We start from the raw sequence: 22,553 nt of genomic DNA on the forward strand, positions 1-22,553 counted from the left end.
GCTCCATGGTGGGTGGCTGTGACCGAATAACATACATTTCATGGCTCCGCTCCTCTCCATGGTGCCGTACAAGGATGGAACAGGAACTTGCAGCTGTACATTATAATCCAATATGATGGAACTCAGGGTAGTTGGCCACACAAGGTTAACCCTAGCTGCCAGGAAAAAAAGGAAAAACCAAGAAGTGAGCAGGAGACAGGAGAGTGGTAAGAAAGGAAATAGGAAAGCGACAGATGGAGGGAGGACAGGAAAAGGCGACAGCAGATTTCTCCCGGTCGGGTCAGGCCGTCTACGAGATCTGGGGTCAAAGTGGTCTCCGCCGAGGGGCCTTGCCGCCCCCCCGGACACGGCTGAGCCACACACGGGGCTGCTCGCACTGCTCCCTGCGGCGGATGCTCGTGGAGTTGCAACTCACCAACGTCTGCATGAAGCAGATACCCCCCTGCGGGACAGAGGTCAGTTTACGTGACACGGTCGAGACAAGTAAGGCTTTCCGAGAGGCTAGAGATAACAGCACGGCACATGCTGTCCTTTCTAGAGCGCTGGCATACACATTCCCGTGTTTAAATACTTTACGACTTTAAAAGCAATATCGGACCCGCCCGGCAACGGCGGCTGTTATACATATGCAGCGCGCCGTTCGAGCTCTCTAGACAAGTACAGGTGCCCCAAAAGTAATACGGAGCACGCGAGCGGTGGCCGAAATGAAAAAAAACTGCATGCCAGCGCGCTCTATCAGCAGATGCGCGGCAAAGAGCGAAAGGGCGTCGGCCCATCCGGATGATCCATCTCGACAACTTGATGCTCGCGTTATCGCCTCAGCAAGAGAAACTGCGCTGCTACCATCCCTGCCCGCCAGGGGCGCTTTCAATACCTCATGGTGTGTTGTTCGTCCGGGCCGTGCAGAAATGTTTGCCATCGGCACCGTGCGCTTTATGCTTCGTCAGGAACTGCATTGTCTTTGTCTGTGGTGCAGACGAAGTCTGTGCTACACATGACGGCGAGTTTGTGCGCTGACGAGTATAAGCACTCAAGCAACGTTTTGGCAAATGCGGTGACAACTTTTCTTCGCTCTAGGGAACGCATGACGAACAAAAAAACAAAAACAATAGCATGCATGGGCTGTCTTTGATAAAAAATAAGTGCTCAACGGCATAGCAAGTGGGCTAATAATTCAAGACCATTTTCTTCTACACAAATTCACTTTCTTACACTGGACAACCTTTGAGAGCAACCCGGATACGTCGACTCATTATAGGAGTCCCTTCCTCGACGCATGTTCGATGTTATTAACGTGAGCTTCACCAGTCATTAAACTTTGAGTTTGCATGAAAAGTGCCTTTGGAAGTTGTTTTTTTTTTAATCGCCTCCACCCTTTTGTCCTTTGCATGTTTGCAAAATATAGCCGATAGGGGGCGAGTAAATGAGAGACAAGCTCGTTTTTCGTTTTCTTTTTTTCCTCCATTGTAAGAAAGCAAATTTGTGTCAAGGGAACTGATCCTTAATTAGTTCAGTTGCTATACTGTTGAGCCTGTTACAGTTTCGTTTTCATGTTTGTGTTGTGGCGCCACCCGGTGCCGACGGTTTAGAACTTGCGAGGCAGCAAGGCAATAAAAAGGACACAGCTCTAGGAGCAGTTGTTCGTTGCGCAGTGGAGCGCGTGCATCATCGTCCGTTTCTTTGAGCCTAGCCGTTGACGGCGACCGCCGAGCCGGTCCGCCTCTCGGCATTGCTCGGTCCACCAACTCGTTACAAGTGGCGACGAGGAGAAAAATTCAAGTTCAAGTTCGTCTTCCCTATGCCCCTTCTGCGCACGTGAGTTCTTCGTTGTTCTGACGAGTTCAACGCGCAAGAATTCCGTCATGCCAATGTTCGGCAACCTCGAAGCGTTCGACGGAGGAGGAGGAGATGCGTGGCCTTGCTACGTTGATCGCCTTAAAGCTTTTTTCCTCGCGAATGACATCGCAGAAGCAAAACAGAAGTCAGTCTTCTTTAGTTGTTGTGGACAGAAAACGTATGCTCTCTTGCGGGATCTCGTGAAGCCCGCCCAACCGCAAGACAAAACCTTGCAAGAAATTCTTTCTGTTCTTGGTGACCATTACTGCCCCAAGCCATCTGCTGTCGCGCAGCGTTTCAGGTTCAACACGCGTGTTCGCGCGGAGGGCGAGTCAGTCAGTAACTTTGTGGCGTTGCTCAAAAGCCTCTCTGAACATTGCAACTTCGGAACTGAGCTTAGCAACATGTTGAGGGACCGCATCGTGTGCGGCATCAACGACACAGCCGTGCAGACGAGGCTGCTCGAGAAAGCAGACCTTACGTATGAAGACGCTGTACAAACTGCACTTGCCATGGAAGCTGCGAAGAAAGATGCCGGCGAGATAGCGAGCTCAAGCCGAAGCGCGCTTTCCACTTATCAAGTCGCGGCATCAAAGGGGCGTGTCACATGCTACCGCTGTGGGGATGAACACCTCGCGTCCGTGTGCAAGCACATCAGTAGTTCGTGCAATTACTGCAGGAAGCAGGGACACATTGCTCGAGTGTGCAACTCGAAGAAAAAGCACGCTTCGTCACGGAAGGGAAAATTCACAAAGCCAAATGCGTCCGTGCCTCCGGCTCGCAAAACTTCGTGTGGAACTCATCCAGTCTGTTGACAACGACGTTTCTGCCGACGTGTTTGACATGTGGCCAGTCGACACCGTCGCGCCGTCACCATCCTTCACCGTAACAGTCAGCGTTTGCGGTAAACCGCTCTGTATGGAGCTGGACACCGGTGCGAGCGTTTCTGTCATGGAAAAAAATCGTCTTCAGGAGCTGCTACCGTCAGTACCTGTCATGCCGTCTGATGTACTCCTGCGAAGCTACTCGGGTGAGCTCACACAAGTTCAAGGTAGAGCGGATGTCACAGTGCAGTTTCGTCACAGAAAAGCAGTGCTACCTTTATTCCTGACTGGGGAACGTTCACCTACACTTCTGGGCCGGAACTGGATTCGAGCACTGGGCATTGAGATTGCTCGCGTGGAAGCAGACGTTCATGCTGTTTCTGATGTTGAGGACCTTCTTCAAACGTTTCCCGAGGTGTTTGAACAGAGCCTGGGAACTTTCAAGGGTCCAGAAGCCACAATCCATGTTCCACAAGATGCTGTACCAAAGTTTTTCAAGCCACGGCCACTGCCCTTTGCCCTGAAGGATGGGGTGTCACAAGAGCTTCAGCGCCTACAGAGGGAAGGCATCCTGGAGCCAGTCACTTCTTCAGCTTGGGCTGCACCAATTGTTCCAGTGGCCAAGAAGGATGGACGTGTCAGGATTTGCGGAGATTTCAAGATTACCATTAATCCAGTAGCTGTGATGGAAAAGTATCCAATTCCAAGAATTGAGGACCTGTGGGCCATGCTGTCAGGAGGTGAGAAGTTCACGAAGCTGGATTTGAGGGACGCCTACCAGCAAATAGTTCTTGACAAAGAATCTAGAAAGTATGTCACAATCTCCACACACATGGGATTATTCCAGTATACACGTCTTCCTTTTGGCGTGTCATCAGCACCAGCCTTGTTCCAAAGGGAGATGGAGAACCTTTTCCGAGGGCTGCCACATGTTGCAGTATATTTCGATGACATCCTTGACACTGGCTCGAATGACTCGGAGCATCTTCGCAACCTCAGTGCTGTCCTATCTAGACTTCGTGATGTTGGACTTAAGTTGAAGTTCGACAAGTGTCATTTTTTCGTTCGACAAGTTGAATACCTCGGGCACATCATAAGCAAACAAGGCCTGTCTCCAAGTTTGAGCAAGGTATCTGCCATCCTTCATGCACCTGCACCCCGGGGCGTCAAGGAGCTTCAAAGTTTTTTGGGACTTGTGAACTTCTACAGGCGTTTTCTACCAAACCTTTCCGGACGCCTCCGCCCTTTGCATTTACTTCTCATGAACGAGAAGAAATGGGTGTGGGGAAAAGAGCAAGAAAATGCATTCAATGTAGTGAAGCAGTTAATAACATCCGCCCCAGTCCTAGTACATTTCGACCCAGGGAAGCCACTGTGTCTCAGCTGCGATGCCTCACCGTATGGGATCGGCGCAGTTTTGGCACACAGAGAATCTGATGGTCGAGAACTGCCCATTGCTTTTGCCTCCAGATGTTTGTCTCGTGCAGAGCAAAACTACAGTCAACTCGACAAAGAGGCATTAGCCTTTGTATTTGGTGTGGAAAAGTTCCACCAGTACTTGTGGGGCAATCCTTTCACTGCTTATACGGATCACAAGCCTCTACTAGGATTACTGAATGATGACAAACCCATTCCAGTGCAAGCATCACCACGACTAGTCAGATGGGCATTGAAACTTTCTGCATACAAGTACAAGCTTGTGTACAAGCCTGGTCTGGACTTAGGTCATGCGGATGCTCTCAGTAGGTTGCCGTTGCCTGCAAACAACGTGGATCTACCTGCACCTGCTGAAATGTTCATGCTTGAACAAGCATACCCAGGACTGTTGTCACCTGCCATTGTGGCACAAGCTACAAAAAAGGATCCATTCCTGAGCCATGTAGCTCTTGCTGTCCTACGAGGGGAAAAACTTCCAGCAGGACCAGAAGGAAATCCATTCACAGCAAGGAGCAGCGAACTCAGCCTCCACGAAGGTTGCTTGCTGTGGGGTTCCCGAGTTGTTATCCCAAAATCTTTGCAAGCCAAAATCCTAATGATACTTCATGCAGGGCATCCTGGCATTGAGAAAAGCAAGACAATTGCCAGAAGCCACATCTGGTGGCCGGGAATTGATGGAGACATCACCAAGAGTGTAAAGAGCTGTGAAACCTGCCAAGCTTACCTGCGTGCACCGCAACGCATCCAGCACACGCCATGGCCGTTTCCACAGAGGCCCTGGTCAAGACTTCACGTTGACTTCGGGGGCCCATTCATGGGTCATACATTCCTGGTCATTGTTGACGCCTATTCAAAGTGGGTCGAAGTTTTTCCAGTGACGTCAACATCAGCGGATGCTGTTATCAATGCTTTGCGCACAACATTTGCGCAGCATGGACTGCCGGATCTCATAGTTTCCGACAATGGGCCTGCCTTTGCAAGTGAACAGTACTTGGAATTCTTGGCACGTAATGGAATACGTCGCATGCTTGTGCCTCCCTACCATCCAGTTTCGAATGGTGCGGCAGAGCGCGTCGTACAGACTGTCAAGAACAAGATCAAGAAGAGTGGATCTGGATCTTTCCAAACCCAGATTTCGCGGTTCTTATTTCATTACAGAACCACGCCACATGAAGTCACAGGCAGAGCACCGTGTGAAATGCTCATGGGAAGGATGTTCAAGACACCTTTGGATGTTCTTCGCCCAAATCTACACACTTCAGTGCTGCTGAGACAGTTGAAGCAGAAACTACAGGCCGATAAAGGGTGTCGTTCTTCTCCATTGCCGAATGTGGGAGACAACGTACTCACAAAGAACTTTCGTCGAGGACCACCGTGGGTACCCGCACGTGTCACGAGCACTACAGGTCAGTCAGCAGCTACAGTCTGTCTCAGTGACGGTACTCTCTGGCATAGGCACGGCGACCACCTACGTCCTCAAGTCGAAGAAATCGTTGAGCCTACCACTGAACTATGGAGGCCTGAACCTACTGGAACACGGGGCGTTTCCAGCCACCCATCAACTGAGTGTGACACCAGCTTGGCTGTTTCTGTGGACTCTGACCTCACCGTGAGTGCTACTAGTGGCACAGAAGAGACAACTGTGAACATGACTGGTGGTACAGAAGAGACTGCTATGAACTCTCCCAAGTCAGCGTGCAGCATGCCTCAGTTGCGAAGAAGCACGAGAAGCCGCAAGCCAGTGCAGCGCTACTCTCCATAATGTTCTTCTCTTCTTGAACAAACTAATGGGGGAGGACTGTTACAGTTTCGTTTTCATGTTTGTGTTGTGGCGCCACCCGGTGCCGACGGTTTAGAACTTGCGAGGCAGCAAGGCAATAAAAAGGACACAGCTCTAGGAGCAGTTGTTCGTTGCGCAGTGGAGCGCGTGCATCATCGTCCGTTTCTTCGAGCCTAGCCGTTGACGGCGACCGCCGAGCCGGTCCGCCTCTCGGCATTGCTCGGTCCACCAACTCGTTACAGAACCCCAATCTTTATAATGAAAACAACAAAGGCAACACATAAATGTTAATCTTTTCTTCATGCACTTCCTTGAACCAAGCAAAAGTTGATCACACTTGCCAAACGGACGCACGAAGCATCTATAGCTCGCGCACAAACTCGACGAACACATCATGAGCTTGTTCATCACGATAAAAGCAGCGCGAACTTCACGACGAACGCAGAAAAGGAAGACGATCAGGGTATGACGTTCCATGGTTATATCAGCGTCTGTGTCTCGTCTTCTCTTTTTGTGTCCTTCGTGAAGTTTTCTCAGTTTCCACTGTCACAAACTCCCTGCGAAGCGAAGACCGAACCACAGCGGTCTCGCAGGCTGAAAATGGCGGCATTCCTGAAAAAATAAAAAGTGCAGTCTGCCGAACGCCACTTTCTACACGGCGCGGACAAACAACAAACGCTTGTATGATGTATTGAAAGTGCCCCTGGCGAGCACTGATGGTAGCAGCGCAACTTCGCTCGTGGCGGCGATAACGCGAGCATCAAGTTATCGAGATTGGTCATCCGGATGTGCCGACGCCCCTTCGCTCTTTGCCGCGCATCTGCTGATAGAGCGCGCTGGCATGCAGTTTTTTCCATTTCGGCCACCGCTCGCGTGCTCCGTATTACTTTTGGGGCACCTGTACATGTGGTCAACTCCTACATCTTCATTTTCACGACAGCCGAAAGCAGGCCCTCCGGGGTCTGCTCCTTTCTTGTTGACTATCAACGCGCTTAACTTTCCTCCCTTAGGGCCCAATGGTTAAAGGCGAAAGAACACCGGCTCACGGAGCCGGTCCTACTCACAGCTTAACCTCGACCCGTGAGTAGTTGATGGGCACCCCGGCTCGGATGAAGCCGCCGCAACCCATGACGTCCTCCGCCCAGGCGAAACTCAGCACGGCCGCCGCCGTGACACCATAGAGAACGAACATTCGCACGCCGTGGTCAAATGTATTAGATACACATGTATTACAAGGTGTATTATGCACTGGCCACTTCCTCCAAGACTGGCCACATGTATACGGCCACGATGGATGGATGATAATAGTTTTACCCTTTGTCACCTTCGTATTAGGCGGTAGCTTGCCCTACCTAGCCTATGATTTCCCCTTGTTAATTTTTTCTCCTAATCATTTTTAAAATGTATATATTCAATATGTTTCCCTTCCCAAATGCACATCAATAACAAGTGCTCTATAATCCCCGTTTGTAGGGAAGCGCACCTGAAGTTTGCCCCACTGCAGCAGCGCCGCCTCTCCCCTGGCGGTCATTTCTGACTCTGCAAGTGGGCTTCAACCAAGGAGGTTTGGCTCCAATATAGAGTTAATATCATGGAGGAAAAAAAAGTTTTTCCTCCCTCCATGATTAATATAACCAACTCCAAGGTCAATTGAAATAGGTCGCGAAACCGGAGCCTGAATGCGGTCCAGAACCAATTGCTAGCGACATCAAATTAGTGGTGGAACCATGGATATAGTGCCTAGAATATAGACCAGAATCCAGAGCCGCTCCTGGGCGCGGCCATTTTGCACCGACTGGTGCGCCGCGGTGCGGGCGTTTCTTTGGGGACTGCGGGGCTGCGGCAGCTCCGCGGCCGCGCCTGCATATAGCCGCGCTTCGGGCGCTAAAAAAACATTGCCGAGCATACTTCTGCAGCGTGGCTGTGTTGCAGGAAGTATTCACGTTATCAAAGGGAGCACATTGATGCGTTTTAATGACATTTAGTTTGACATTCACGTGAACTGTGCTCACGCTTAGAACGCGCTCGTGCTTATATCGCTACCGTCTTGTTGCTCCACTCCAAAAAAAACTTTTTGTTCAATATCAAGTATTAGGTGTGCGGCTAGCATGCAGTTCCAATTCCCATGCACTCTTAATCCTTCGGTCATAAAGTACCACCCACAAATAGGGCTTTCTTGTCGCATGCGTGGTGCGCCAGTTTATCAACAAATTACCGCTGTGAGCTTAACTGAGTCGCAGCGCCAACAGAAAACAAACATTGTCATGGTTTATGCAACCTGGTGCATAAAAACGTACTTTTGCTCAAATTATCAAACCTTGAATAGATATTTGCAGCGAATCCAGCTTTCAAGAATTCTGAGGTCCGAAGTCGCGTTCATTTTACTCCGTAGCTCTCGCCGCGTGTGACAGCGTTGCGTAGGCGTTTGGCTAAGTGTGAATGATTGTATTAAAATCCCGCATATTTTCCTATGATTAAGGTGGATAGCAAAAGTAGAAAGACACTACGGTAAACCCTTTACCCCCCCCTCCCCCTCTTGATCCCTGTGACATGCGTGCGGAAAGAGCAACTGAAATCGGTAGCGGTCGTGCTTACAATCCTGTGCATGAAATATGTTTAATGGGAACTAGAGCAAGATCAGCGCAAGGAGCCCAGATAACCAGGTGGTATCCTCTGGACATCCACTTGATATCGCCCTGAAGATATCAGATATCCATATGATGTCCATTAATAACCACATGATGTCCACTGGACATCCTCTGGACAGGTGTTTTGACACAAAGTGGCAATCCACAGAATGTCCTAGGGAGACCCAATAAGATGGCGAGAGGATATCCTGTCAACATCTTCAGTACATATTTTAAGTTTCCTTGCGATGTCTTACTGACATCTCCTTTCAGTCTTCTGGGTGTCCAGAATGACAGTTATTCCCACTGAACATTAAATATGCATGCACCTTGAACACCCCTTCGAATTTAGGCAGTTGCTTCATGCACATATAAAAAACTTGAACTGACAAGCTAATATCTTTTTTGAAATTTTTATTTCAAAAATGCTTGGTCCATTTCTCTTCATTCACCACTTCCAGTGAGCTGTGAAAATAAGAAAAAGCATAAACTGATGACAAGTATACCATGGAGCAGTTTTCATGCCCACACAAGTGAACAAAAAACTTAAGTACTGCACAAGACTGCTGGGCTAATCATGGTAAGGTTGGATATTAGAGAAGTTACACATGTGGCCAGAGTTAATGCCACAAATATTAACAAGGCACAGCCAAAAAGAACCCTTCCGGGATGATGAGAGCACCTGTTATCAGGGGCCACCTTAATAGAACACATTGGAGGCAACAAGGCATCAAAAAGTGCATGAATGAGTTGGTTAAACGTTAACGCTGGCCACTGGTTAATGCTGGCCACTTATTATGTATTTTAGTTCAAATAGGAAAGACGTTAAAGAGAAAAAAATGAAGACATTGAGGAGAATAAAGTTGTTCAAGCCAAAAGACTGAACTGAAACACTAATTTAATGAAACAGTGATGAGGAAAGTACTTGCAGGAGTCAAGGGCAGGCAAAAGTGGTTGTTATAGCTGCCTTGGGAGAATTTCATGAAAAACCTCGGGTAGGTAGAAAAACTCGGCGGGCTTTGGTAATCATGTTTGTGCAGCATTGAAAGAAAAAAAAATGGAAAAAAGTAGCTGGTCCCTACACAGGGTTTTGGTAATCATGTTCGTGAAGCATTAAAAGCAAAAAAAAAGAAATGAAAAAAGTAGCTGGTCCCTACACAGAATCATGTTCGTGCAGCATTAAAAGCAAAAAAAAGAGAGAAAAAAGTAGCTGGTCACTACACAGAATCCATCTGAGCAACATCCCTACACGGCAAAGCAGGAGCCAAGGCGTGTCAAACGTTGTATGACAGTATGGAAGCAAGGGAAAGTAGTATATATGACTACACAAAAGCAAAACAACAAAGACATCAACCTCACCAAGCCAGCGAAGGCAATGACTGAACAAGTGTTGGCATGCCCAAGATAAACCAGGTAAAAGCAGCACTTTATAAAGAAGACTGTTGGAATTACATAAGTCACACACTATGAAGAATATACAAAATTTGCCGCTCTTCAGGCACAGTCACACACAACGACAACACGCTGCATACGCAAGAATTGTTACTTTGCTAATCGCTGCAATGTCAGACATTCCAATACTTTGTATCCACAATACTGTCTTCGCTGTTCTAATCGTTGCAACGCTCAGTCACTAACTTAGACGTAAACACAAAAACACAAGCCCCTTGCGTTTCGTGTGCGCCATCGATCACTACAGAACTGGATGGAACGCTTAGATCGGCGCTGGGTGCACTGGATTGCTTCTCTGAACGCCCAACAAAAGCGGATTCGCAACCGGGTGATGCGCCACGATCACACGTGTTTTCAAACAGAACTCGCGTTGCTGGCTCGCGCTGCTCCGTCGCATTCCCGCTGCCTTCAAACAGTGAAAATGATTTTTTAGCTATTCTTCTACTAACACGAACTTGCTACGATTTGTGCTTCATTTTAGGCATGGTGAGAAATGCGTACTAAGACCAAAATCAGGAAACAAGCACTTACCTCTCACATGCGCCGCCGCCGACTTCGAAAAGCAATGGACGAACTACAGGCATACAGGTCAGGCCAGCCAGGCGCTGCACAGGCCGTGGTGGTGCCGCATTTACAGCACATGCCCCTAGATTGCGTATTAAATTCAATTTCTGAGTTTATTAACTGAAAGAAATTTCCGTGCTAAGTTTGCTCAAATACTTTACCATTTCGTGTATTACACCGTGATTTTCAACGCAACAACTTTGAGTGCGGCAAAATAAAGATGGCGACGACGGCGGTAACGGCGGCGTTAAAGTGAGCTCACTTTAGCGGCGTACGGGACAGCACTTTGGGAGAGCTTCGCTACGGTAGCTAGTTTGGCTCTGTACAAACTGAGTAAGATATATGCAGTAATAAAAATTCTGACATGACTATTTCAGAAAAGGCTAAAACAACCAACACATTTCAACGGTGCGGAAATGACAAGGGAATAACGAACGAAAAGTATTTATTTCCGCCCATAGCTGGCGCCTAAATCTGCAATCTCCGTGATGTAGGATAATCGCGAGACAGCTCGACGTCCCGGTGCAGACAAAACTTTCTTGCACTTTGAGTTGCCCCGGTATTGGAGTTTCTATAAATAATTTTATTCTCTTAACATTTCTATCAATTCTCAACCCGGTAGAGGTCCATTTAAACTTAGACCTACGCGAACATATGTTCTCGTGTGGCCCGCTTTTGTCATGTGTCAAATTTTGTCGCTTTTGTCAAATTCAGAACAAATTACAGCAGAATCTTGAATAAAGCTGCAAGTAAAATCAAGCGCCGCGGAAAAAAAAATGTCTTCATGACGATATCTTGTCAATATCCTTTTACTGACGTTTGACCGCCGAAAGTCGTCTGGATGTTGCAAGGATATCCTCAAATGATATCAGACATTGTGATTATTTGTGGACATCATATGGATATCAGTGGTTGTCTGGGAGGTAATCGAAAACACGCGCTTCGTCGGGACAACCTTCAGTCTGCAGCTCGCCTATCCAGTTACTACACCACTGAATAAAATCAATAAATACACATTCCTGTGCCTAAAATTATCATAGATGATAGAGCACGTAAAAGACGGCAACAAACGACACGCCAGCGCATACATCTGCTTAGAAGTGCCGGTTTCCAGTACGTACGCTACCTGGCCGACTACTACGCGGGAAAAATCCCTGCTGTTTGCAATACTATTCCAGAATTTCCCTGAGCAGCGCCGCCGCACCAGCGGCTCGGTGGAGCAGCGTCCCCGCTGCGGTGCCAGCATTTAGAATCCTGAGCCAGCAGAATATCATCATTGAAAAACGTAGCGTGAAAAACGAGACACAGAAAAGGTGAAGACAGGACACGAGCACAAATCATCAATATCATCATGGTGGGCACAAACAACGAGACAGACGCGCACTGCCTCGCCGCACTTACTCACATCCAAATGAACGGAAAAAAACTCGGAGATGTCACGTTAACGACTAACTGCGCGTAAGATAACCGCAGTACTGTCTAGTAGAGGGAAAATGTGAGTAGTGACGCACAGCACACACCCTCATACGTTATGATGAAGCACTACAACGACAGAAGCGAACACGTAAACATGCATTCTACGCTCGGCGCCGGCGCGACCCGCAGTCCACCGGGCCGCGCGCGCCGATAGATGGCGACTGGTGTCGAGAGTAGGGGCGCGCCAGCAGCCTGCGTGTGAGATTTTTTTACCCTCGCACGCAGGCTGCGGGCGCGCTCCTACTCTCGACACCAGTCGCCATCTGTCGGCGCGCGCGGCCCGAGGGACTGCGGGTCGCGCCGGCGCCGCGCATAGAACGCATGTTTCCGTGTTCGCTTCTGCCGTTGTTGTGCTTCATCAGCTAACGTATGAGGGTGTGTGCTGTGCGTCACTACTCACATTTTCCCTCTTCCAGACAGTACTGCGGTTATCTTGCGCGCAGTTACTCGTTAACGTGACATCCGAGGGTAGTCGACCAGGTAGTGTACGGACTGGAAACCGGCACTTCTAAGCAGATTTCTGCGCTGTCGTGTCGTTTGTCGTCGCCTTTTACGTGCGATATCATCTATGATAATTTTATGCATCAGAATGTAGATCTACTGATTTGACTCAGTGGAGTATAGTAATCTGGATAGGCGAGCTGCAGACTGAAGGTTGTCCCGACGGAGCGCGTGTTTTCGATCACCAGTACGTGTTCGGCATCCTTGCGCTGAGCTTGCTCTTGTTCCCATTAAACACATTTCATGACACGATTGTAAGCACGACCGCTACCGATTTCAGCTGCTTTTTCCGCACGCATATCATAGGGATCTGGGGGGTAAAGGTTTATCTATAGTATCTTTCTGCTGTTGGTATCTACACTAGTTTGGTTTGGTTTATTAAAGGGGTGGAGACACCAAATTTGTGGTTCGCGCGTTCTTAGTTTCAAACGTTTCTTATGGCTCCAGGAAGCATGATACACACTCAAAGATTCATATATTCACAGTGAATAATTTATTATAGCATTTTTAGGTGAACGATTTTCGGTTTCGGTTTCGGAACGCCGAGTTGTACAGTGACGTCACAGAGGGGGAAGATCAACTTCTTCGCTTGGTCACGTGGGCCCACAAAAGTTGTGACGCACCTACTGCTGCATCGTCTGCTTTCCCACACACGTGCTGACCAGCGCATATGAAAACAAACAACTGCACGTCTAGTCCCAGCAGCTCGGATTCTGACAGATCTGATTCCAACGAGTGAGGACATCGACTATTTTTTTGTTCGCACGCTAATATCGCCTTCGCGAGTTCGCGTGAGGATGCGAAACACTTTGCAAAATGCCAGTAAGCATCGCTGCGCCGCTCTACCCAAGCTGCGCCCACAACCGGTGTCACACTTCGCTGCCGTGCAGCAGTACCTGAGCGCTGCTTGGGATGGTGTACAAATATCACAAGAAAAGACAAGATCGCTTTGTTATCAGAACTGCCAGCTATACTCGAGCAGCGACAAAGCATGTCTGCTTATGTTGGGAGCTTTCGGCAACGGCACCGCTCGCGGGCGCTCCGGGCGACGAGCTCTGCTGCTGCCTGGCTGCCGTGGTCGTCGCTAGGCCTATAGCCTGTTTAGCAAGCGGCCGGCGCTTCGGAAGTCGCCTGCGCTATAATAAAAGGCCTACTTTTCACAAATAGCTGTAGTGTTAACAGAATCATCTCACAATAAAATAATAGTATGGTCAATCTCCTCGACGCCTTCGGCAGCGGAGCTAGCGGGCGCCAGGCGAGCCGGACCCCGACGTCGCGCCAGCGGCAGCTGCTAGGCGCGGTTGTGAGAAATTTGCGCATATCACAGTTGTAATTACCTCTACTAGCAGCTCAGTATTGGTCAGCGATCCTCAAAAATGACACTTTTTTCAAATTTCTTGTCCCATGGTTTATTATTTACGTCAAGAACACTCTTTAGCTCGCTTTCGGCAGACGGTATCCAGGCTGACCAACCGGCCGGCAGACTCGGCGTACTTCACGTCCGCACAAGAAAATACAAAACAGCCATGCTACCAGAAAGGATGCTTTCTAGATTCGAGATACGACAGCATGACTGTGCTAAAAGTGGATCTTTCGGCAGCGACACTGCCTGCGGCAACGCCGGCTGACGACCTGCGCGCTGGTCCCAGACTGCCCTAGTCGTCGCTAGGCCTAGCTGCTTTCGCATATCGACTCCGCAGCTGAGGGCGCTTCGGGACTGGCCAGCGCTCAGAAACGTGCTCCGCTCGGCACCCCTTTACTGTGAACTCGTCCCATAATAAAAGATATTCTCGATTTCCACGACGTCTTCAGCAACAGAGCTAGCAGACGGCAGGCCAACCGCACCAGGTAGCAGCAGCACAAAACCGGCTATGGGATGAAATTTGCTTGCATCGCAGTCATCACTTCTACCAGGAACTCGGTATTTGCCAACGATCGTCAGAAACGATGCATTTTTGATATTCATATATCCCAGGGTTTGCTATGAACGTGAACAAACAATACTATCGCGTTCTTCAGATGCCGGCGTTCGGCACGAAGACTGGCGCAGGCCGCCCGGCTCCAAGGAGTGCGCCCTATGTCATCATGACGCTGCCGCTCTCCGCGCTCGCATTGGCTGCCGCTTCCCGTTGTTGTTGCCGCGAGCGGCCCGCCGTTGACATCTAGCAGGCCGGACGCAGGCAACGAGCTGCAATCGGACGTTGCGACGCTGTTCGCAACGGCGCGCCGCAAACCGAGCAAACGCGGCTCGCTGGTGCGTCGACGGCGCTCACGCGGCTGTGCCCCGCTCATCGTACGTCACTGTATTTTGGTATGACGTCACTAAAACTATTTTTCTACACCATAGAGTTTCTTACTATTACCTAGAGGGAAAGCTGGCAAGCCGTCTATGGGAGTTTGCATGGAGACCCCTCGAGACCACCTCAGCCACCATGGGCGCTCAAAGCATCATGGGGCGGTGAGCTACTTGTTGCGGAACTGTAACTTTTGGCCAAAAAATAATCAAGAAATAAAGCTGTTTGATAACTACAAACGTCCTGACATTGAAAATCTTGTCTAATGATTGCAACAAACGAGCAGAAAAGCATTTAAGTGCAAAATTTGACCAAAATAAGAGACGACTCGCTCTCCTATTGGCCAAGTAATGAACACTATAAAAACTAATATTTCGTAATTAACAAGCGCACTTTTAAAAGTAAATATGTTTACAAAAAAAATGTTGTTGCTTAGATACTTTAAGAGGTTTTTTAATGGCATTTCAGAAGAGTAAAACCTTTTATTGGCGTCGTGTGTCGTCGCGTTTTCACTACTATGGTTTTTGCACACTGCGGTCGCGCGAAAGTCGTCTGCGCACACACGAACAACGTTTTTGAAATGAAACGTCTGAGTAGTACCACTCTGTGTTCCCGAAAAACTACGACTGTTCCGCAACAAGTAGCTCACCGCCCCATGATGCTTTGGGCGTCCACGGTGGCTGAAGGGCAGCGCCGCCAGCTTTCCCTCTAGGTAATAGTAAGAAACTCTATGTTCTACACCCCTTGTGACGTCATGGTTGATGGCGCTAGCGATGGGTCTAGATCGGTGAGAGTGAGCATTTAGGTAATCTTTGGAACCGAATTAAAATATTTTTTAAACGTTTGTTGCGTCCAACACCTGGCTGTGACTGCCCTTGCATACATAGGAATCCCATAGCAGGCTTTTTATAGCTTCAAAATTTGGTGTCTCCACCCCTTTAAGGTTTTACGTCCCAAAGCGACTCAGGCTATGAGGGACGCCGTAGTGAAGGGCTCCGGAAATTTCGACCACCTGGGGTTCTTTAACGTGCACTGACGTCGCACAGTACACGGGCCTCTAGAATTTCGCCTCCATCGAAATTCGGCCGCCGCGGCCGTGATCGAGCCCGCATCTTTTGGGCCAGAGCCGAGAGCCGTAACCACTGAGCCACCGCAGCGGTGCGGTATCTACCTTATTCATAGGAAAATACTATGCGCGATTTCATTACATTTTCTACACTTAGCCAAACGGCTACGCAACACTCTCACACGCGGCGAGAGCTCCTGAATAAAATAACGCGACTTCGAACCTCAGAATTAGTGAAAGCTGGATTAGCTGCTCATATCTATTCAAGCTTTGATAAATAAGGCGAAAGTACGTTTTTATGCACCAGGTTGCATAAACCATGACAAAATTTGTTTTCTGTTGGCACTGCGACTCAGTTGAGCTCACAGGGGTAATTTGTTGATAACTGGCGCGGCGACAAGAAGGCCCTGTTTGTGGAGGGGGGCTTTATGGCCGGCCGGCAGGAAGGAATAAGAGTGCATGGGAATTGGAACTGCATGCTAGCCGCACATCTAATGCTTGATATTGAACAAAAATTTTCTTTGCGGTGGAGCACCAAGACGGAATTCGATATAAGCACGAGCGCGTTCTAAGCGCCGGCACAATTAATCTGAATTTCAAACTAAATGTCATTAAAATACGTCAATGTTATCGCTTTGATAACGTAAATACTTCCTGCAACACAGCCACGCAGCGGAAGTATGCTCGACAATGTTTTTTTAGCGCCCGAAGCGCGGCTATATGCAGGCGCGGCCGCGGAACTACCGCAGCCCCGCAGTCCCCAACGAAACGCCCGCACCGCGGCGCGCCAGTCGGTGCAAAATGGCCGCGCCCAGGAGAGGCTCAAAAATCTGGTCTATAGACCAGAATTTTGAGCCTCTCCTGGGCGCGGCCATTTTGCGCCGACTGGCGCGCCGCGGTGCGGGCGTTTCTTTGGGGACTGCGGGGCTGCGGCAGTTCCGCGGCCGCGCCTGCATATAGCCGCGCTTCGGGCGCTAAAAAAACATTGTCGAGCATACTTCCGCTGCGTGGCTGTGTTGCAGGAAGTATTTACGTTATCAAAGCGATAACATTGACGCGTTTTAATGACATTTAGTTTGACATTCAAGTTAATTGTGCCGGCGCTTAGAACGCGCTCGTGCTTAATCGAATTCCGTCTTGGTGCTCCACCGCAAAGAAACTTTTTATTCAATATCAAGAATTAGGTGTGCGGCTAGTATGCAGTTCCAATTCCCATGCACTCTTATTCCTTCCTGCCGGCCATAAAGCCCCCCCCCCCCTTCCACAAACGGCTTTCTTGTCGCCGCGCCAGTTTATCAACAAATTACCGCTGTGAGCTCAACTGAGTCGCAGCGCCAACAGAAAACAAATTTTGTCATGGTTTATGCAACCTGGTGCATAAAAACATACTTCCGCTTAATTTATAAAAGCTTGAATAGATATGAGCAGCTAATCCAGCTTTCACTAATTCTGAGGTCCGAAGTCGGGTTATTTTATTCAGGAGCTCTCGCCGCGTGTGAGAGCGTTGCGTAGGCGTTTGGCTAAGTGTGGAAAATGTAATGAAATCGCGCATATTTTCCTATGAATAATGTAGATACCGCACCGCTGCGGTGGCTCAGTGGTTACGGCTCTCTGCTCTGGCCCAAAAGACGCGGGTTCGATCCCGGCCGCGGCGGCCGAATTTCGAAGGAGGCGAAATTCTAGAGGCCCGTGTACTGTGCGATGTCAGTGCACGTTAAAGAACCCCAGGTGGTCGAAATTTCCGGAGCCCTTCACTACGGCGTCCCTCATAGCCTGAGTCGCTTTGGGACGTAAAACCTTAATAAACCAAACCAAGCTAAGGTGGATACCAACAGCAGAAAGATACTATAGATAAACCTTTCCCCAGATACCTCTAACATGCGTGCGGAAAAAGCAGCTGAAATCGGTAGCGGTCGTGATTACAATCCTCTGCATGAAATGTGTTTAATGGGAACAAGAGCAAGTTCAGCGCAAGGGTGCCGAACACGTACATGGTGATCGAAAACACGCGCTCCGTCGGGACAACCTTCAGTCTGCAGCTCGCCTATCCAGTTACTACTCCACTGAGTCAAATCAATAGATCTACATTCTGATGCATAAAATTATCATAGATGATATCGCACGTAAAAGGCGACGACAAACGACACGACCGCGCAGAATTCAGCTTAGAAGTGCCGGTTTCCAGTCCGTACACTACTTGGTCGACTACACTCGGATGTCACGTTAACGAGTAACTGCGCACAAAATAACCGCAGCACTGTCTGGAAGAGGCATAGAGTTTCTTACTATTACCTAGAGGGAAAGCTGGCAAGCCGTCTATGGGAGTTTGCATGGAGACCCCACGTGACCACCTCAGCCACCATGGGCGCTCAAAGCATCATGGGGCGGTGAGCTACTTGTTGCGGAACTGTAACTTTTGGCCAAAAAATAATAAAAAAATAAAGCTGTTTGTTAGCTACAAACGTCCTAACATTCAATATCTTGTCTAATGATTGCAACAAACGAGCAGAAAAGCATTTAAGTGCAAAGTTTGCCTAAAATAAGACATGACTAGCTTTCCTATTGGCCAAGTGATGAACACTAAAAAACTAATATTTCGTAATTAACAGGCGCACTTTTAAAAGTAAATATGTTTTCAAAAAAAATGTTGTTGTTTAGATACTTTAAGAGGTTTTTAATGGCATTTCGGAAGAGTAAAACCTTTTATTGGCGTCGTGTGTCGTCGCGTCTTCACTACTATGGCTTCGCGCGAAAGTCGTCTGCGCACACACGAACTACGTTTTCGGAATGAAACGCCTTAGTACTGCCACTCTGTGTTCCCGAAAAACTACGACTGTGCCGCAACAAGTAGCTCACCGCCCCATGATGCTTTGAGCGTCCATGTTGGCTGAAGTGCAGCGCCGCCAGCTTTCCCTCTAGGTAGTAGTAAGAAACTCTATGGGAAGAGGGCAAATGTGAGTAGTGACGCACAGCACACACCCTCATACGTTAGCTGATGGAGCACAAAACGGCAGAAGCGAACACGTAAACATGCGTTCTATGCGCGGCGCCGGCGCGACCCGCAGTCCCTCGGGCCGCGCGCGCCGACAGATGGCGACTGGAGTCGAGAGTAGGCGCGCGTCCGCAGCCTGCGTGCGAGGGTAAAAAAATCTGGTCTATACTGGTAAAGTGAGCTAGAATTAGTGTGCTGAGCGCGGGCGGCGCGGTGGCACCCGAGGTGATGCCTGCGGCGGCGGCCGCATAGCGGCGCTGTGGTGCGAGAGGGTGACCGCGCGCGTCGCGCCGCTGAGGGTTGGACAGGGATAACCAAACCAAACGCTAACCAAATGTAAGCACACGCGAGCGTAAGCGGTTGATATAATTCAAACTAAAAAAAAAACACGTTTCACAAAACACACAATTCGGTTTAATAGAATGAATGCAGCATGTTTAATCAAAGGGGAAGTGCGAGAGGGGGTAATGCTTTTTGGCGAACAAAAGTACGAAAAAGCGCGTATTCAATTGTAGTGACAACAGATAGACACTGTCACAGATAGCCAGCAACAGATAGACACTGTGTAGGCTTCGCCTACACAAATTAACTCTGAGTGTGATAGAGTAGCACATTTTATATTTGCCACAGCGGCAGGATATCAAACTTACTGCTCTTAAGGCGAAAGCCTTTAATGCCTCATACTGTCGTTAGCAGACGCGTCGGCAGGAGTGTCGACAGACGCGTCGGCAGCCGTGTCGACAGACGCGTCGGCAGATTCGTTCGCCTTTCGGCGTCACTGCTTAAAAGGCTCAAGGTTCCAGCATGAATAAATGCGCATCTAGTGAATGCATGGGCTTCATAAATAAAATAAAAGGAGTAAAGTCAAGAAAAGGAAAATAAAAATAAGAAAGTAAACAAAAATAAATATAAACAACAATAAAATTAAGAAAAGGAGCAAAAATATAGAAAGAAAATATGAAAACTACAAAAGTAAATAAAAACAAACAGTGGCCAGGAAACGCTTTCGCGTTGCAGCACTTTAGAGAGCCAAAGTTCCCCCTGAATTTTTTGATTATATTAGTACGGAAACAGATAAAACACTACGCTATCCATTGCAGCCTATAATTTATATAAATTTTAAAAGTTCCAAGTAAAGAGAACTTGTTACGATTACGGCTGAACATGTCCATGCTTTTGGTCTTTTCGCTTAAAGCCTCAAAAACCGTCGTGTTCATACCAAAGCCACCCTTAAATCGTTGCAGATATTTTTGCAAGCATTTTCGCCCAGGCAAAATCTTAATGCTCTGCTTCCGAATGTGCTTGTAGAGCCTTGGGCTCCGCATCCTCATTAGCAAACATTCCACAATCCAGGCATCTTCATAAGGCATATGCCTCTCAGAGACTTTCGTCTTGCGGCCAGGAAACAAGCTCTCACAGCTAACTGCTGCTTCTTCGGGAGTGACTGTATTTTTGTCTCGAGTCCTTCTTCGCTCAGTGCATTTTTTTGCTCCTTCATCTGAGTCACATGCGGCTGAGCATTGGCCACGCTTTTCTTTGTCTTTCTCAAAGCACGAGAAAAATTCTTGATTTTTTTTTGTCACTGCAAGGACCTGTCGTCCTTTTTTTATTTTTTTATTTTTATTTGATACCTCAAAGGCCCCTGGTATGGGGCATTACATGTTCTGCCAGAGCTTCCGTAAATATTTGCAGTGCAAGCATGACTCTCCGTTTCCATCGGTGGTCAGCAAGCATTTTTCTGCAAAGTACATACTTCTGTATGAAGTGTGCTTGCCTGCAACAGGAATCATGTCACATCCATTACAGAGGCCACGCAGAGCCATTTCTTTGATTAATGTCTCTGCCTCATGGCGGGCTGTAAGCACGCGCTTTTCCTTTTCTCTTCCTTGGAAGTCAATTGTGGCAATTACAGAACCGTGCTCACGCAAAAGCTTTCCAAAAGTCACCATTCTTTCGATGAATAGTTTCGAGAAGTCACCAGCTTCGGTCTCGCAACAGGCATAAGTTAAAGCGCCATTCGGCGCAGCAGGCAACTTAATCCATGTCATCGGAATCAGAATTCCATCGAACGGGTGCCGAACATCACTTGCGCACGGACACTGCACCCAGACAACACAAGTACATCCTCAGGACGTCCTGAGGATTAATTTTTGAGGACATTGCGTTGTCCTGAGGACATCCTCTTCTAATCCTCAAAAGGTCCTCATTTAGTCCTGTTGTCCGGCCTCAGTATGTCCTCAGGACATCCTCAGATTTCCTCTGGAGGACTTTCTCAGTCTGTTTTCAGGACATCAGACGATGATGTAGCCCAGGGAATGTGGGTCACTGTTTTCTTAATTATTGTAGCCAGTGTGCACAGGGGTTGTGAAACTGCTTTCTCGTGCTTCTTTTGTCTTGTATTTTAGCAAACAAATTTTACAAAAGTTTCGCATACTCAACAAGTAACTGATTCGTTCACCATATTTGTTGGCAGTTACAGGTTATTCTACATGCAATATTTTCCTACAGTAATGACTATATAACTCTCACAGGGGCGCTATGCCGGAAGGCCCGAGTTTGGCGCTCGCCCGAGTTTCATCCGAGTTTGCGATGACGGCAGTCAGTGAACGAAGATAGCGCGGAACGTGCGCAGGCAGCGGACAATAAAATGTAGAGATAAAGCCACGTAAAGGGGATACAAGCGCACCCTGCCCGCCTGTTTCACACTTCAAACACAATGCACTGCGCAATACCAGGCCGCAGCGCTACCTGAAGTTATCAGCGCCATATCAGCAATCGTGAAATCATGACTTCTCTGCTATCTATCTGCACACTCACCGCTAGCTGTTTGACACGCCTTTTCGGGCGCGCCAAAGGCGTGCCTTCTCTTTCAGGCTCTATCTATCTCTCCATTTCCGAAGACGAACAGTGCGCACTTGGTGCACTCTTGTATCAACCCTTTCTCTTCTCTCGAATACGATAAAAGGCAACAGATATTCTTATCAATATTTTGTTCATTTCCAAATGTATTTTAAAATCTGAACCCAATGAAGCGTTGCTGAAACGCATAGCTTTAGCAAATTAACAAAGATTTGACATATTCTGCCGCTAGTGGCGATAGTGAGGCCATTGCTTGCAACGTGGCTTGCATACGAACTAGAGCGGCAGCCCACCGTGCCGAAAACGAGAGCTCCTGCGCTGACACGCCGCCAGTAGCGCTGCCTTCGACTGGAAAGACTGGGCAACTACTACACGCTGAATCTGTCTTATTTTTCGGCCATTGCGATAATATATTTTATTGTGTCGTATATCAAAATATAACAGTCATGCATCTTCTGGCTTGCATAAAACACAAAGGCAAAAAACTGAACTGCAGTGCACCCCCGCGTCACTGCTGCTCTCTGCAGTGACCTCAGGTGGAGTTCTCCGCTGCTATGGCCGCTGCCGCATCCCGCTTTGGCCAACCATTGCTTTTAGTACGCTCTTGGCGAATCTCAGCGGTAGAAATTGGCCGTGCGAGCGTCTGTAATGCGGTGTGAGTAAAAAATTGCTGTTTGGCTGTATTCAATGATTCATTACGTATGCCTGTTGTGTGTGGCGCCTCTTTAGTGCACTGCGGATGCGAAGAGCTTTCTACCCAGCGACACAACTCATCCTATGTCATCAGACGCTGACTATAAGCTGTGAAGGTGGTGGCGTGCGTATCTGCGTAGTATTGTTTACGT

At 48.4% G+C, this 22,553-nt stretch overlaps 1 protein-coding gene and 1 long non-coding RNA gene across 2 annotated transcripts in view; both read right to left on the reverse strand.

Moving 5' to 3' along the window:
• LOC149345452 (BOS complex subunit NOMO3-like) overlaps positions 1–7,157 on the reverse strand; it is a 136,236-nt gene extending 129,079 nt beyond the window's left edge. Inside the window, exon 1 of the mRNA XM_089546653.1 lies at positions 6,942–7,157. Coding sequence (XP_089402779.1) covers positions 6,942–7,069 — 128 coding nt within the window. The 5' untranslated portion in view covers positions 7,070–7,157. The remainder of the gene's footprint in view (positions 1–6,941) is intronic.
• A 1,744-nt stretch (positions 7,158–8,901) lies between these two features.
• Positions 8,902–10,754, reverse strand: LOC149345455 (uncharacterized). Its single transcript, XR_016282856.1, has 2 exons — positions 10,682–10,754; positions 8,902–10,602 (listed from the first exon to the last, which is right to left on the reverse strand). It is a non-coding gene; the product is annotated as an uncharacterized LOC149345455 (long non-coding RNA).
• Between the last annotated feature and the right edge of the window lie 11,799 nt (positions 10,755–22,553).

The sequence above is a fragment of the Amblyomma mixtum genome, chromosome 5, assembly GCF_055824585.1.
Source record: "Amblyomma mixtum isolate Tamu chromosome 5, ASM5582458v1, whole genome shotgun sequence".
Classification (NCBI taxonomy): Eukaryota; Metazoa; Arthropoda; class Arachnida; order Ixodida; family Ixodidae; genus Amblyomma; species Amblyomma mixtum.